The sequence below is a fragment of the Mesocricetus auratus genome, unplaced genomic scaffold (genome assembly GCF_017639785.1).
Source record: "Mesocricetus auratus isolate SY011 unplaced genomic scaffold, BCM_Maur_2.0 Super-Scaffold_100691, whole genome shotgun sequence".
Taxonomy (NCBI): Eukaryota; Metazoa; Chordata; class Mammalia; order Rodentia; family Cricetidae; genus Mesocricetus; species Mesocricetus auratus.
Window position 1 is genome coordinate 10468021 of NW_024429267.1, and position 15682 is coordinate 10483702.

General features: G+C 40.2%; 1 protein-coding gene across 2 annotated transcripts in view; it reads right to left on the reverse strand.

Moving 5' to 3' along the window:
- Mindy2 (MINDY lysine 48 deubiquitinase 2) overlaps window positions 1-15682 on the reverse strand; it is a 60525-nt gene that overhangs the window by 6653 nt on the left and 38190 nt on the right. Inside the window, exons 6-8 of one of the 2 annotated variants that reach the window (XM_005075468.4) lie at window positions 11698-11840; window positions 5294-5467; window positions 2182-2382 (exon numbers count right to left, since the gene is read on the reverse strand). In XM_005075468.4, the coding sequence (XP_005075525.1) occupies window positions 2182-2382; window positions 5294-5467; window positions 11698-11840 (518 nt within the window). The remainder of the gene's footprint in view (window positions 1-2181; window positions 2383-5293; window positions 5468-11697; window positions 11841-15682) is intronic. The other variant, XM_040739794.1, reaches the window with a different exon arrangement.

Below are 15682 nucleotides of genomic sequence, written 5' to 3' on the forward strand. Positions count from 1 at the left end.
CTGGTTCTGCTGCTGCTTCATGATGGAAAGGACAGAAAATGCTGTGCTACCAACTTCTACCAACTGAGTACTGTCCAACTGTGCCTTCCTCATTATGATGAACTGTATCCTTTACTGTAAATCTCAACAAATCTTTTTCTCTAAGTTGCTTATGTCAGGTGTGAGAGAATTAATACACGGGATATCTGACAAATAATGTATAATTAATTATGTACTTAGTATTCCAAATACATAATTAAACTATTTAAGCTTAAGAACTATTTGTGTTAAAGTGACAATTTTGGTAAGCTATAGTATTTCTTCAGGATTTCATTAAATATAATAAACAAATCTTTTTTAAATAGTTATTTATTTATTATGAATACAATATCCTGCCTCCATGTATGTCTGCAAACCAGAACAGGGCACCAGATCTCATTATAGATGGTTGTGAGCCTCCCTGTGGTTGCTGGGAATTGAACTTAGGACCTCTGGAAGAGCAGCCAGTGCTCTTAACCTCTAAGCCATCTCTCCAGCCCCATAATAAACAAATCTTAAAAACAATAAATAAGAATCCTGAGAACTTAAAGTTAAAATAAAAATGTGTGCTATGAGATCAGAGAACTTGGATGAAATGAAAAGCTGATTTTTTAACATGGTAGGACTCATCTGATAAGCTTGGATAGTTAGTATTTGATTTAGAGGCAGAAGTTTGACATGTATTTTAATGGAAAGAGGGAGTGTGTGTGTGTGTGTGTGTGTGTGTGTGTGTGTGTGTGTGTGTGTGTGTGTGTGTGTATGCGGGCACGAACACACGAGCCTGCACCCTTGTATGTGGTGTGAGTGCAAGACCAGAGGAGTATATCTGGTGTCCTCTTTCACTCTCAGCCTTATTTCCTTGAGAGATGTTTTCTTAGAATCTGGAGCTAGATTCAAGGCCACCAAGCCCTTGAGATCCTCCTATCTGCCGTTGTGGGGTTATAGGTGTATGGTTGTATCTGGCCTTTTATGTGAGTACTGGGGATGTGAACTCAGGTCTTCATGTTTGCATACCAAACACTCTTACCTGCTGAGTCACTGCCCTAGCCCTTTTATCGGTGAATTCTGTACTTGGTATCTTGTATACCCAAGCCATAGGGAAAGGATCTGGCATGGTATAGGTTAGCATAAAATAAAGGGATACCTTTTAATTCATGAAGTGAGATTTAGCATGCAGAAACTTGTGTGACAGTCATATTTTGCTGCTTAAAAATAATCAACACAAGCCTGGCATTGGTGGCTCACGCCTTTAATCCCAGAACTTGAGAGGCAGAGGCAGGCAGATCTCTGTGAGTTTGAGGCCATCCTGGTCTACAGAGTGAGTTCCAGGACAGCCTCCAAAACACTACAGAGAAACCCTGTCTCGAAAAACGCCCCCCCAAAAAATCAACACAGGTGCCAAGGAGAGAAATGCTAACCTGTGCTGAATATGTGTTGGAAACTGAGTTAAATGGCAGCACTGTTGTTTCTAAGGAAGCCTCAGAATGAAGTCTTCTGTTTTACTAATAGGGAAAGGCGCCTTGAGAGGCAGAAGACTGTAATCAGGTGTTTGCAATCAGAAGGAGGAACCAGCAGGAACTGTAAGCCCATGTCTCTATGGCTCTGAAAATTGTACTGTTTCTAGCAAAACCTCAGACTGTTTCTAGCTCAAAGGAAGTTCAAGTTAATTTATAGTTTGTAGTTGTAAAGGTCTTAAAAGAAAAAGGTTAAATAATCTTATGAGAACATCTGAAAAAATGTTTTCATGAAGTCAGAAATATGTTAGGATAGTAAAAAACTTAGAACAACGTGAAAGAATTCCACAGGAAGAGCTAGAGAATGGCTCAGTGGTTAAGAGCACTTGTTCTTGCAGAGGACCTGGGTTTGATTCCTAGCATTCACATGGTGGCTCACCACTGTCTATAATTCCAGTTCCAGGGAATCTGATGCCCTCTTCTGACTTCTGCAGGCACCAGGCACACACACACTGCACAGATATACATGCAAGCAAAATACTCACACATATAAAATATAAATAAAACAAAAACCCTCAAACCCTTGGGTGCTGACTGACAAGCTAACATAGCTGAAAAGCTAGAGCCAACTTTCAACTGCTTCTCCCAAACAAAGCCTCTTACTGCTAAAGTGGCTGCCATGTTTGAGATTCACAGAGCTGAAGTTTACCTGGACCTGTGTGGAAGTTGTGGTGGCAGCCACAGCCACCTGTGCCTGCTCCTGTTCCTGATAGTACTGAGAGGCTCGTCTGTCCTCCTCCTCTTGGAGTTTCTTCGCCAACTCCAGGTCACTGATTCCTTCTGGAATTTGCTCCCAGTTGATCTCTTGGTTCTGCTGTTCTTGTTGCAGTGACAGTGCCATAAGGTAGTCCTGAGGAGTTCAATCACAACCAACTTCAGCTTTGAGATGTGACCCAGGAACCAGCCAGTGTGAAGATTAGATACCCATTAATGAGCTCTGAGAATGGCTTTTACAGCACAGGTCTTCAAGCTCTATTTGTAAGCACTTCTTTGCAGAGCTACAGATTTCTACTTCATTATCATCATTGTTCTACATAGCTTAGAATTTGTTTGAAATCTTCTCTAGAAGCAATAAATAAGGCATTCAAGACAGCTACTGAAAAAGAATCCTCTTGTTTACAAATGAAACATGTGCATATGGAACATGCAGACAAGACAGAAAACCAGAAATATGATGGTTGAAATCACTGTAACAGATGTCACTGTTGAGTATTTATAGCCATCTAGTATTTTCTATATTCATATAGAAATTCAAATACATCTCCCATCCTCTAAAACTATTTTAAGCTTTTATTTTCCATTTAACATTTGTTTTTTAAAATAGTCTAAGGATTTCATAAGATTATTTACTCAATTCTTCCCCCTCCCCCTACATTGTTTTGTCTTGGGCTGATCTCAGTTGCAGATCTTTGTGCCTGAGCCTCCCAAGGGCTGGATTACAGCTACATACTACCATATCCAGCTCAAAGGATGGTCTTGTTTTTATTTTACATTATTTAGTTACTCATAGTTTTTGTTTTTCACTGCATGTATGTCTATGTGAAGGTGCCAGATTCCCTAGCATTGGAGTTATAGCTGCCATGTGGTTGTGAGCTGCCATGTGGTTGCTGGGAATTGAACTCAGGTCCTCTGAAAGAGTACCCCGTGCTCTTAACCACTGAGCCATCTCTCTAGTCCCTTAGGTATTCATTTTTGAGGAAGGTCCTTGCTATATGGTCCTGCTGGCCTCAAAGTTGCCTGTGAGTGGAAGCCAGAGGACAACCTCAAGTGTCATTCATGTTTCTCTCTCTCTCTCTCTCTCTCTCTCTCTCTCTCTCTCTCTCTCTCTCTCTCTCTCTCTCTCTCTCTCTCTCTCTCCTCTGTGTGTGTGTGTGTGTGTAAATGGGGAGGGATATAGGCATGTACATGTGTGCACACCTTTGGTGGTCAGAGCAAGACACTGGGTATCTTTCTATACTATAGTCTTGAGACAGTCTGTATTATAGTCGTGAGATAGGGTGTCTCGGTGAATTATAAATTCATTTTTTGGACCAAGCTAAGCTAGGTAGTCAACCAGCTTGCAGGAGACACCTGTCTCCATTCCTAATGCTGGGGTTACAGTGATGCATAGCCATACCTGACTTTTTACATGGATGTTAGGAATTTGAAATCAGGTTTTCATGGCTGGCCATGAATCCCAGGGATCATCTTGTCTCTGCCTCCCCAGCACTGAGATTACAAGGGTGTGAGGCCATTCCCAGCTTTTTACATGGGAGCTGAGGATTGAACTCAGGTCCTCAGTGTGGGCAGCAGGCACTTTACAAACTGAGTTATTTCCCCAGCCCCAAAAGATGATTTTTAAAGCCAATGTAGTTATAGTCACACTCAATTACTAGGAAATTACATTTTCTCCTAGCTACATACCTTGACTATCACCTATGAAAAAAAAAGCTCATTTTGGTCAAAAGTTATACTTATTATTTTTTTACATTTATTTATTTACTTATTCTCTCTTTCTCTCCTCTCTCCTCTCTCCCCTTCCCTCCCTCCCTCCCTCCCTCCCTCCCTCTCTCTCTCTCTCTCTCTCCCTTCTTGCTCCCCCCTCTTGGTGGTAGTGGTACACACCTTTAATTTTGGAGTCACAGGAAGGTGGATCTCTGTGTTCAAGGCCAGCCTGGTCTACAGATCAAGTTCCAGGACAGTCAGTACTACACAGAGAAACCCTGTCTCAAAAAATATATATTCCCCCGTGTCTGTGTCTGTGTAGGCTACTATTGCCAAGCCTGATCCTGATGACCAGAGTTCAATTCCTGGTACCTACATAGTTGATAGAAAAGGACAGATCGATCTACACATTTGTCCCCTGACTTCCAGGTACACTGTGGTGTACATACTAACCCACATACAAACTAACTACATAAATAAATAAAATGGATTTCTAGTTTCTGCTTATGCCTATTTCTTTCCTATGCATTTTCCACATGGCAATCTTTTAAAAACATATCATAGTTCATGTAAGTTTCCACATTTAACACTCAACATAATTATTCTACTGTAATTAGAATGAAATTCAAAGTCCTCACTATGACCCTCACAGTTCAACACAATCCACCTTCTAAATCATAGTGTATAACTGATGCTCATGTAGAATATATAGGATGATCACTTTCCTATTTAGGAAATATGAGGAGAACTCACAGGTAAATTAATGGATGAATAGTTTGGTGGTACACATCTTTAATCCCAGCACTTGGAGGCAGAGGGAGGCAGATCTCTGTGAGGTTGAGTGCAATCTGGTCTATATAGTGAGTTCCAGGACATCGAGGGCTACACAGAGAAACCCTGTCTCGAAAAACCAACCAACCAAGCAACCAACCAACAAATAAATAAATAAATGAATAGAATTAATGGACGAATCAAAAGTTCTATATAAACAAACTGACAGTTGAAAATAATTCATTTTTTCCTTGTTGACACTGAATCTTATATGTTGCCCAGGCTGACTCCAACTTGTGAGTTCAGTAACATTCCCCAGCCTCCTAAACAGTTGTGTATATTGCCATGCCTCAACTAGGAGTATGCACTTTAGCCAGGCATGGTGGCACAAGTCTTTAGTTCCGCCATTTGGGAAGCAGAGGCAGGCAGATCTCTGAGTTCAAGGGAATTGGTCTACATAGGGAGTTCCAGACAAGTCAAGGCTGTATAGTGAGACCCTGTCTCAGAAAAAAGAAACAATATGCACTTTAGACAATGTGATGGGGGTTGGGGAAAACCAATTTTACCTGATCTATTTGGTCTTGCTGACCTTTGTACACAGTCTCAGGATCTGAAGGAGGTCGCAGATGGAATTCTGAGTCACAGAAATTTCCATCACCATCTACATTGTGTAGGCTTTCCCAGACAACTTTTTCTTCAGTAAGAAACCCCTGGTCTGTTACCAACAAATACAGTTGACCCTTAGTAAGAAATAACAAATGAAAAAGGAGTGTTAAATCCTCCCAAACTATCCAACATTATATTTAAGGAACATTTTAAAGCTGTGTGTTTGAAGTACAGTAATTATTCTAACAGGATCCATACAACCCAATAAAAAGACCAAACAGCTTCTCTGCTCAAAGTCACTGGTTTTGACTAGAGCTGGTAGTCAGCACAGCACAGTGAAACAGGAGGTAATGAGCTTCTGACATGCTAACAAACAGCTCTGGGATTTACAACCTCATTTCACAAAATAGAAAGATACAACCAGAAAGCAAATGCAACACACACACACACATACACCTACCACACACCCCAAACAACAACAACAACAACAACAAACCCAACATTGTCTGGTTTTATTTACTTTAAAAATTAATCTAATAGTAATAACTGACCCAAACCAGTCTTTCCCTTTCTCTGTGCCATTTTGCTTCTTTAAATAACAACAACAACAAAAAGCCCCAAACTGTGTGTCTATGTGTGTGTTGGAGCATAAGTGCAGTGCCCCGTGGGGCCAGAAGTGTGTCAGATCCTCTGAAGCAGGAGTTGCAGGCTGTTGTGAGCCCCCTGAGTGGGTGCTGAGGACTGATAAGCTCTGCGATAGCAGTGCATGTTCTTAAACTGAAACATCTTTCCAGCCCCATTTGTGTTTTAAGTGCCCCACCACTGAGCTACACATGTCCTCAACCCTGCTGTTGTCTAATCAATAACAGTGTCCCTTCTGTCCCCACTTAAGAGAAAGGGACAAACTTATGCCTGTGGAGTCACTCCCCTACTCTTCCACATTTCTTCCCCTTTCTTACCTTTAAAATAAATTCCTCATTCATCAGTCATCTTTAAAACAACTAAATGAATTTTCACTTAAATGTGGGGAAGAAGCTACCACTCTCAGTCAAAGTGTAAAAAATATTGTATTTATTTATTTAGCAGTGCTGGTGAGAGAATCCAGGGCCTTGTAGAACTTGTTAAGCAAGTTTCGTTACCACTTTATTACTCCTCAAACCACATATTTGTTTCTTACCAGCTTTAGTATAACTCAGAACACTTTTCACTTCTAATCACTAACAGGAAAAAGGGAAGCAAAAGCAAACCTCAAGCCCATTCTTTCTTTCATTATAGTGCACAGATAGAACTATAGTTTGGTAGGTGTGGTGGTGCATGCTTTTAATTCCAGCATTCAGGAGGCAGAGAGAGGTGAATCTCTGAGTTCGAGGCCAGTCTGGTCTACATAGTGAGTTCGAAGACAGCCAGAGCTACATAGTGAGACCCTGTTTCAAAACAAATAACAAAATAGTCATATGTTGATCTTCTTCATCTGTGGGAAGATACCTATGCTTCATTTTACCTTCTAAAGGTTCTAACATCTTTGGAATCTTCACTTTTTTCTCTCTAATGAGTCTGTCAATGTTTTAAAAACAATCAAGTTTCTCACATTAAAAATAAAAATAGGGGTGGTGGTGGAATGGTTTCAGGGGTAAAGACAACTTGAATTTGATTCCTGGGACTCCTTACCTCTACAAGTGCACCATGGCACACAAGTGTGTGCCTGAGTGTTCACACAAACTTTGTATACTTCCCAATAATAAAGAAAAACAACCAAAACAACCCAAGAGCCAGATGCAGGTGCAGTGGTATGTGACTGTGCTCCTAGTGCAAGGGAACTTGAGGCAGGGACATCATTTGGGTACTGGATTCTGAAGTAAGCTACCAATGTAGAAAGTCTGAGGCCTAGTATGATGGAAGAATACTTTTTTATCCTGGAATTTAGGAGACAGGTAAATCTCTATGAGTACAAGGCCAGCCTGATCTACATAGTGAGTTCCAGGCCAACCAAAGTTACACAGTAAAACTGCCTCATAAAACAAAACATAACACACAAAAACATGAAAAAAAAAACCTTGGGTTCCATATTTATATGCCTAAACCTCCTACAGGGAGGAGTTATCACTCTTATGTCCAACAGCTCCTTTTTATTGTTGTTGTTGTTTCAAGAGAGGGGTTCTTTGTGCAGCTTTGGAGACTGCCTTGGCATTTGATCTGTGGACCAGGCTGGCCTTGAACTCACAGACATCTGCCTGCCTCTACTTCCCAAGAGCCAGGATTAAAGGCATGCACTACCAACACCAGACTCAACATCTCCTTCTTTAGCATATATTTATGAACAAGTTTCTCTTAATGTTTATTTCTTAAGCACTAAGCCATCTCTCCAGGCCCTTTGTGTGTGTGTGTGTGTGTGTGTGTGTGTGTGTGTGTGTGTGAATCACATAACCTGAGTTCAAACTCAAACTCAGGTCCTATGGAAAGAACAGCCAGTTCTCTTAATTGAAGCACTCCAGCCCTCAGCAAACCATTTCTAGGAGTTGCTGGCTACTGCCTTCTTCATTCCAGTCACTTTAAGTAACTAAAATTCTTTTGCTGCCACTCCTGTTCCCCTCTTCCCATGTCTACCCTTAGGATTATCTCTTCTCCTCTAGCTTCCTAGATGACACACTCTAACTTCCCACTTGTCCCCTTCTTTCTCAGTTGTCTTTACTAATGTTTCTTCTGTGATTTGATCCTTTAAAAGTTGGCATTCAGGCTGAGCGTTGATGGTGCACGCCTTTAATCCCAGCACTTTAATCCCAGAGGCAGGTGAATCTCTGTGAGTTCCAGACCAGTCTGGTCTACAAGAGCTAGTTCCAGGACAGCCTCCAAAGCCACAGAGAAATCCTGTCTCGAAAATCAAAACCAAACCAAAACAAACCAAAAAGTTGGCATTCATTAATTCTCTATCCTATGTTTTCTCTTCTGATTCCTTTTCTTGTAACCACCCCCTCAAATTACTTACTGTATTTTCTTGTAAATCCTAAAATTCTTTCTGTATGTCCAAATCAGCATTAACTTGGCATTTCCACTTTGAAGGTCACCTCAGAAGTACCTCTTACATCTTAGACCCTTAACACTTATCTTTTTCCCCCCTTGTATCTGTTTCTTTTGTTTGTTTTGAGACAGTCCTGTAACTCTGACTGGTCTTGAACTCACAGAGCTTCACTTATTTCAGCCTCCCAAGTGCTAAGATTAAAGATTTGTGCTCCCATGCATGGCCAGTCGTGTATGATTTAGTAAGGAACATCACCATCTATAGAGGACCCAGAAATCACTTATTTTTCAAATTCAATGGAGATATCTGGCTGATCTATCTCCTGACTCACTTTGGAATCTTTCCACATTGCATTGAATCTATTGTCCGAATCACTAGAATCTCCTTCCTTTATCTCTTGCAGTGAGTGTCTTCTAACTAAATTCCACATCTGCTCTCAGACTAAAGCAAATTAATGTCACACAAGAGGCATGAGAGCACATGACACCAGTGCAGCACTGTTAAGCTACAGAATAAATAATGGGATATCCTAGAAGAGGAAAAAAAAAGCAGAAATATTTTCTGAGCTCTCAAGGCATGCTTGGTCTAGACACAGGCACATCCTCTTCAACCACACAAAATTGGGGATACCTAGCTGACCAGTAAAGGCTTCCTGGCTGGGGATAAGGCTTTAATAGAAGCAATGTAGTTCCATGGTACAGTGCTAACCTAGCACGTATGAGGTGAGGGGTGGGAAGAGAAGGGGGAGAGAGGGAGAGAAGGCTCTCAGCCACCAATGACAATCAGAGACCTTGTTTTCCCAAAGGACTACTTCATTCCTACTCACGCTTGAGCCAAAAGAAGAAGAAAAGAAACACCAGAGTCATTAAGAAAATGAAGTTCAGGTTCAGCCAGGTGGTGGTGGCACACACATTTAATCTCAGCACTCAGGAGGCAGATAGGTGGATCTGTTGAGTTCAAGGTCAGTGTGGTGCACAGAGTGAGTTCTAGGACAGCCAGGGCTACACAGAGAAACCCTGTCTCCAAAAACCAAAACCAAAACAAAACAAAAGCCAGAAAAAAAAATCTTACTTCTAAACTTCCACTTCACAACTCTCTTTTGATATGATCACCTCAGGGCCTTTGCACACGTGCCGGCTGCTAGTTATTTCTGCTTAGTTATTTCTTTTTGTTTTTAACTGATTAAACTCAGATGATTCGTTCTCAGATTTCAGAAGTTTTTTTGTTTGTTTTTGTTTTTTGCAGTGCTGAGGGTCTTGTGCATGCTGGGCAAGTGCTCTACCACTGAGATGTACACCCCAAGTCCTTAGGCTTGTGTGCATACGACCTTCTCAGGGATATCTTTCTAGGTAAGGTCTTGATAAGAGCTCTCAGAGTTTTGTGGTATGTGTTCTTGACAGAAGCATATCAGTATTAAACAAAGAAGTCCTTAAATGGCAGGAACCATGGCTGCTATAACTATGACTGTAGTTGTCAGAGCTACTTTAGCTTTGTTAGATAATCAGTTGATCCAAGGTCTGAAGAGAACAAGTAAAGCAAAATGATGGAGCAGCCATCATTTGGATCTGACATCCTTTGGCTTTAGATTCTTTTTCTTTTTTGTTTATTCGAGACAGGGTTTCTCTGTGGCTTTGGAGGCTGTCCTGGAACTGGAACTGGCTCTTGTAGACCAGGTGGCTTTAGATTCTTGAGAAATGTGAATAACTCTCATCTTGCACTCTCCTAGCTATGAAGCTGAAGCAATAAAATGTACTCTTCTTAAAGTATGACAGTAATAGAAGAGCTATAGCTTTGAGGTATTCTTTCATTGGCAAACAAATAATTTTATATTGCCCCATGATTAAAAAGCATTGATTGAAACATGAAGATATGATTTATGACTTCGATAAGCTACCTTCATTTAGAAAATAAACATTCACATGGGAGGTAACAAGAAACAAGATAGTAAAAACTCAATAAGGACAATGCGGCCACTAACAGGTGGAGGATGGTTACAGCAGTGGTCCATAGTCTTAGATTTGCATTAAAACCACCTGGGAAGCATCTGAAGCTACTGATGCAGAACAGACAGTGTAGCATAATGATTGAGTGCTTGCCTAGCATGTGTAACTGGGTCTAATCTTCTGGATTGCAAAACAAACAAACAAAACAGACAACTAACAACAACAACAACAAAAAACCTGGTGTTCAGGTTCCACCTCTTTTAGAGATTCAGGTTTAATTGCATTGGTGGTAAGTTCCAGGCACCAGTATTTTTTTAAGCCATCCAGATAGGTCTAGGGTACAATCAGGGCTGAGAACCACTGGTTTAAGTAGAAGAAAGGTGTCTTTCAGTAAGCTAGTATTTGAAATGCTTCTTTAAGGATGGGTAATTTGGGGACAGGCAAATAGAAGTGAGGAAAGCTTCCCAAATAGTATGAAGAAATAAGAATGGCAGTAAATGGGAACACATTAAACTCATATAGGATGGGAGCTGTGGCAGAGGGGACCTGTATTTTATCCTCTAGGCGTAGGTGCTAACTGAACATCTGTGCTGTATTATCAACATTGTATGAACAGTATTCTTCCATAGGGGTCTATGTTGATGATAAGTTCCTGAACTATATGTTTCCTGTAAAATCAAGAGACAAATCTAAGAAATGAATAAAAGAGATGGATTTGTAAGAGTGTGTATGTGTGTGTATGTAAAACCATAAATACACTGATAACTTCAATAAAAGCCAACACTTTCATAAAGATAATCTGTGTGTGTCTGGGAGTGGGGGGAATCTTCTTGTATAGCCCAGGCTAGACTTGAACCTGTAATCCTTCTGCTCAGCCTCTTCAGTAGCTTGATCACAGGCAAGCACCAACACATTCCAGTTTAGGGCAAATTTTATAATTCTAATTTCTAATATATTTTAATGCTTAAATATAAACATCCTTCATTCATAGTCACCTTGGTTCTAGTTCTAGGTATTTTGTTTCCTCTAAGTAAGATATAACCTAGCTAGGCATGATAGCACATGACTGCAATCCCAGTGTTCCAAAGGCTGAGGCAGGAAGATCTCAAATTCAAGGCCAGTGTGAGTTACCCAGTGAAATTCTCTTTCCAAGAAAGTAGAAAAGTAAACACTTGAATGCAATAATCTGTGACAAAGAAGTTGAGACTTCATTTAAAATAAAGCTGATCAGGTAACATTTCAATTGCTAATCCATTCCATTCTAACCCAGTATTTAATAATAATTACACTTACAACTTGATGGCTAAGGAATATTAAGATCAACATTATTCTGTAGTAAATCAAAATACACCTCTAAATCAAGCTCCTTTGATTGAGAGGAAAAATATCCGTTTCTATATCCTACCTTGTGTTTTGTCATGGTGCTAAAATGATTATTCCGAAAGAACACACAGAGTTCTCCTTCCTGAACCGTTGAAGTCAGTTCACACAATCCATGGTACGTCAGTTGGGTGGCTGTATTGTTTAGAAACTGCTCAGCTACAAAGCCTATGAAACCAACGTGTACTATGAGAAGGAAGAATCATTTCAAAATCAGAAAGTTATTTTTCCTATTTACATTTGTTCCAGTTGTATACAAAGGCCAATTAATATAAGACTTATTCTGTTACATGATGGCCTCAAGACTGGAGATGCATCTTTCTAATTTTCTTATTGGAGCAGTATCCCTGGTGATTTCTGTCCTGAAAAAACAGTGATGTGAAACCACTTTCATCCACAAGTATAGTCTCCTAACTTATGAAAATTCTTTCAGGTTGTTTAAAAGAGACACAGACACAATAAACAACAACAGGGAAGTTACTCTACAACATTTTATAAGAGAGCTAAGGCTAGACACGGTGGTATATGCCTTAAATCTCTGTGAGTTCAAAGCCAACCCTCCAGGGCTACATAGTGAGAGTCTTTCAAAAAAACATAGAGAGACACACACACACATACAGAGACACACACAGAGATACAGAGACAGAGAGAGATACAGAGAGCACACCAAGAGGTGCAGAGAGTCCAGTTGAGTTTATCTTAAGAGCTACTTCAATAGGAAGGTGAAAATAACTGAGTTATTTTGGCAAGCCCAGTGTAGCTGAGCAAAGCAGGTTAGGATACTCCTTTTCCATTACTTTTTGTCAGGCCCGGGCACTTGGGGGTTCAAAGGAGTTGTAGACAGTTACAATGCAGCACAACAAGGACTTGGATGGGAAGAGGAGAGTTTGAGGTTTACAGCATACACTTGTGTTTATACATTGGAAAATAAGAGTTCCTCTTCATGTTATTGTTATCACCTTGTTCAGCAGAATGTATTCAAGCTTTTACTATTATGTACCACATTAAAGGATGCACCATTTGCTCAAAAGTATTTCTGGTTGCAGTATCCATGCCCATAAAATCTTCCTTGAGAAAATACAAAAAATTCACTGGAAACAGCACACTACCATTATGTTGTGGAATTAAAAAATGAACACTTGACACATATTTTTCAGTCTTCTATCTATAAAATAGGAAATAGGCTTACAGAAAACAGATGATTTGCCCATCTGTTATGGCAAAGTGAAGACTGGGACCAGAGTAATTACTATTGATATTAAGATGTTGCCAATTTAGTACAGAGATTATTATGAATTCCACCTGAATTACATATTGCCCCATGTCATAAAGCATAAACTTATTAATAATTTAAAAATACAATGTTCCCTAATTCTTTTGTTGTCTCTTAAGTGGTAATTTTAATCCAGTATAGGTAAGGATACTCTAGGTTCAACTTTGAATAACTAATTAAATTGATTTTTTTACAGAAGTATAAAAGGAATAATAAAAACATAATAACTATAACAACCATAATTTATTCAGTTAAAAATCAATAGTTCCAAGCAGGGCAGTGGTGGTGCACGCCTTTAATTCTAGCACTCGGGAGGCAGAGACAGGCAGATCTCGGTGAGTTCCAGCCCAGCCTGGTCTACACAATAAGTTCCAGGACAGTCTCCAAAGTTACAGAGAAACCCTGTCTCAAAAAAGGAAAAATCAATGGTTCCAAATCTATTGTTTATACAATTCTTAGAGAAAAGGCTATTCACACACTTTCAAAACCTAATGGAAGATTATTAATTACACATTATTACTTATTAATTACAAAGTAAAAAGGTTTTACAATAAGGATATTTGGCCTATTCCACCTTATTCAGGTTTAAATATAACTAATGATGAATTATCTGACTCATGCATCCAATTTGATGCAGTAAGACTAATATAAAGTATGTCATCTGTGCGGCATCCCAATTAAAATTATATCACCTATATCTACTCATAAGAGAACAACAGGTAAATCAAAATTGGGGCTAGGCTATAAAATTCTTGCCTTCACTATCCAAAAATGTTAGTAGAGAAGAATGGGAGTAGATGAGGACTGAGAAGAAAGAGAGGGTAGAAAAGGGGGGGGAAGAGAACAATGCCATAAATGCATGAAAGTTTTAAGGGGGGGGCTGGAGATATGGCCCATTGGTTAAAAGCACATACTGATCTTGTAAAGGACCCAAGTTTGGTTTCTAGTACCCACAATCTGATTGCTTACAAATACCTGTAACTCTAACTCCAGATGATACTAAAGCCCCTTTCTGGCCTCAGTGGTTACTCTCATAAATGTGGTATACACACACACACACACACACACACACACACACACACACACACAAAAATAAAAAAAGGGATTTTTTGTTGTTGTTGTTTGTTTGTTTGTTTTTTGAGACAGGGTTTTTCTGTGTAGCTTTGGAGCCTGTCCTGGAAGTCACTCAGTAGACCAGGTTGGCCTCGAACTCACAGAGATGCGCCTGCCTCTGCCTCCCGAATGTTTGGACTAAAGGTGTGTGCTGCCACCACCACCCGGCAAAAAGTAAGTTTTAAAAAGTTTGAAAGAATAGCTTTCCCTGGTGGTAGTGGGGCACACATTTAATCCTAGCACTTGGGAGGTAGAAGCAGTCGAATCTCTGTGAGTTTGAGGCCACCATGGTCTACAAACTGAGTTCCAGGATAGTCAGAGCTAAACAATAAAACCCTGTCTTCAAAACCAAAACCAAAACCAAACAAAAGAATACCTTCTGCCAGGCAGTGGTGGCGCACGCCTTTAATCCCAGCACTCAGGAGGCAGAGGCAGGCGGATCTCTGTGAGTTCGAGGCTGGGCTGGACCGACAGCCTCCAAAATAATACAGAGAAACCCTGTCTCATAAAAGGAAAAAAAAACCTTCTTGGCTAGTGGTAGAACTTTGTATCAATATCCCTTCCTTTGTATGGGGGTACGGTTAGAGGGTTATCTGATTTGAGTTTGTGTCTGCCTTATGAGTAATGTCATAGTCTCTATGAGTTCACATGTGCATCTGCCCTGTTGTGTCTGGACAATGTTGTTTCCTTAAAAGTGTCCACCACTTCTGGCTCCTACACTCTTCCACTCCCCTTTCCCAAACAGTTCCCTTTGACAGGGAGGAGCTATGATGAGATACTCTTTCAGGGCTGAACACTCCAAAGTCTCTCTCTCTTTCTGCATGTTGCCCAGTTGTGGATCTTTGTGTTAAGTATCATATGATATAAGAAGCTTCTCTGATGTGGGCTGAGTAAGGCATTGATCTAAGGGTCAAGCAATGTGTTATTAGGAATTGTTTTATTGTTGTGTTCATTTAGCAGATAGTAGTAGTAGGTTTTCCCCTGGGCCCATGACCTATCTAATGTCTGATCCCTGGCCTCATTAACAGTATCAGGTATGGGTTCCATCTCATGGAGTGGACTTTATATCCCACCAGAAAGTGACTGGTTACTCCTACACCATTTACATTTGTACCAGTGAGCATATGTTGCAGGCAGGTTGTTCTTACCGCTCACAGGGTTTGTAGCTGGGTGAGACTGATGATTACTTCTCCAGTAGTGTATACAGTACCTTCTATCACTATGAATGCTAGACAGTAGAGGTAAAGCTTGAATATCAGCTACCTATCTCAAGGGAGAGGAGAAAAATTAGTTTTCTTCAATGGATTGACACTGGGTGTATCTCCCACACTCCAGGGCAGGCCCCATGCTCAGAATGGTTGATCAACACTTATCAAATTCCATGCTTTTTTTGGTGACTTTTTAAAAATATTTACTTATTTATTTTATGTATATGAGATCTGCATGTATGACTTTATGCTAGAAGAGGGCATCAGATCCCACTATAGATGGTTGTGAGCCACCATGTGGATTTCTAGGAATTGAAGTAGGACCTCTGGAAGACCAGCCAGTGCTCTTAACCATTGAGCCATCTCTCTAGACCCTGTATTTTTTTTTAGAGAGAGGAAGAACATGACTTTGGTCA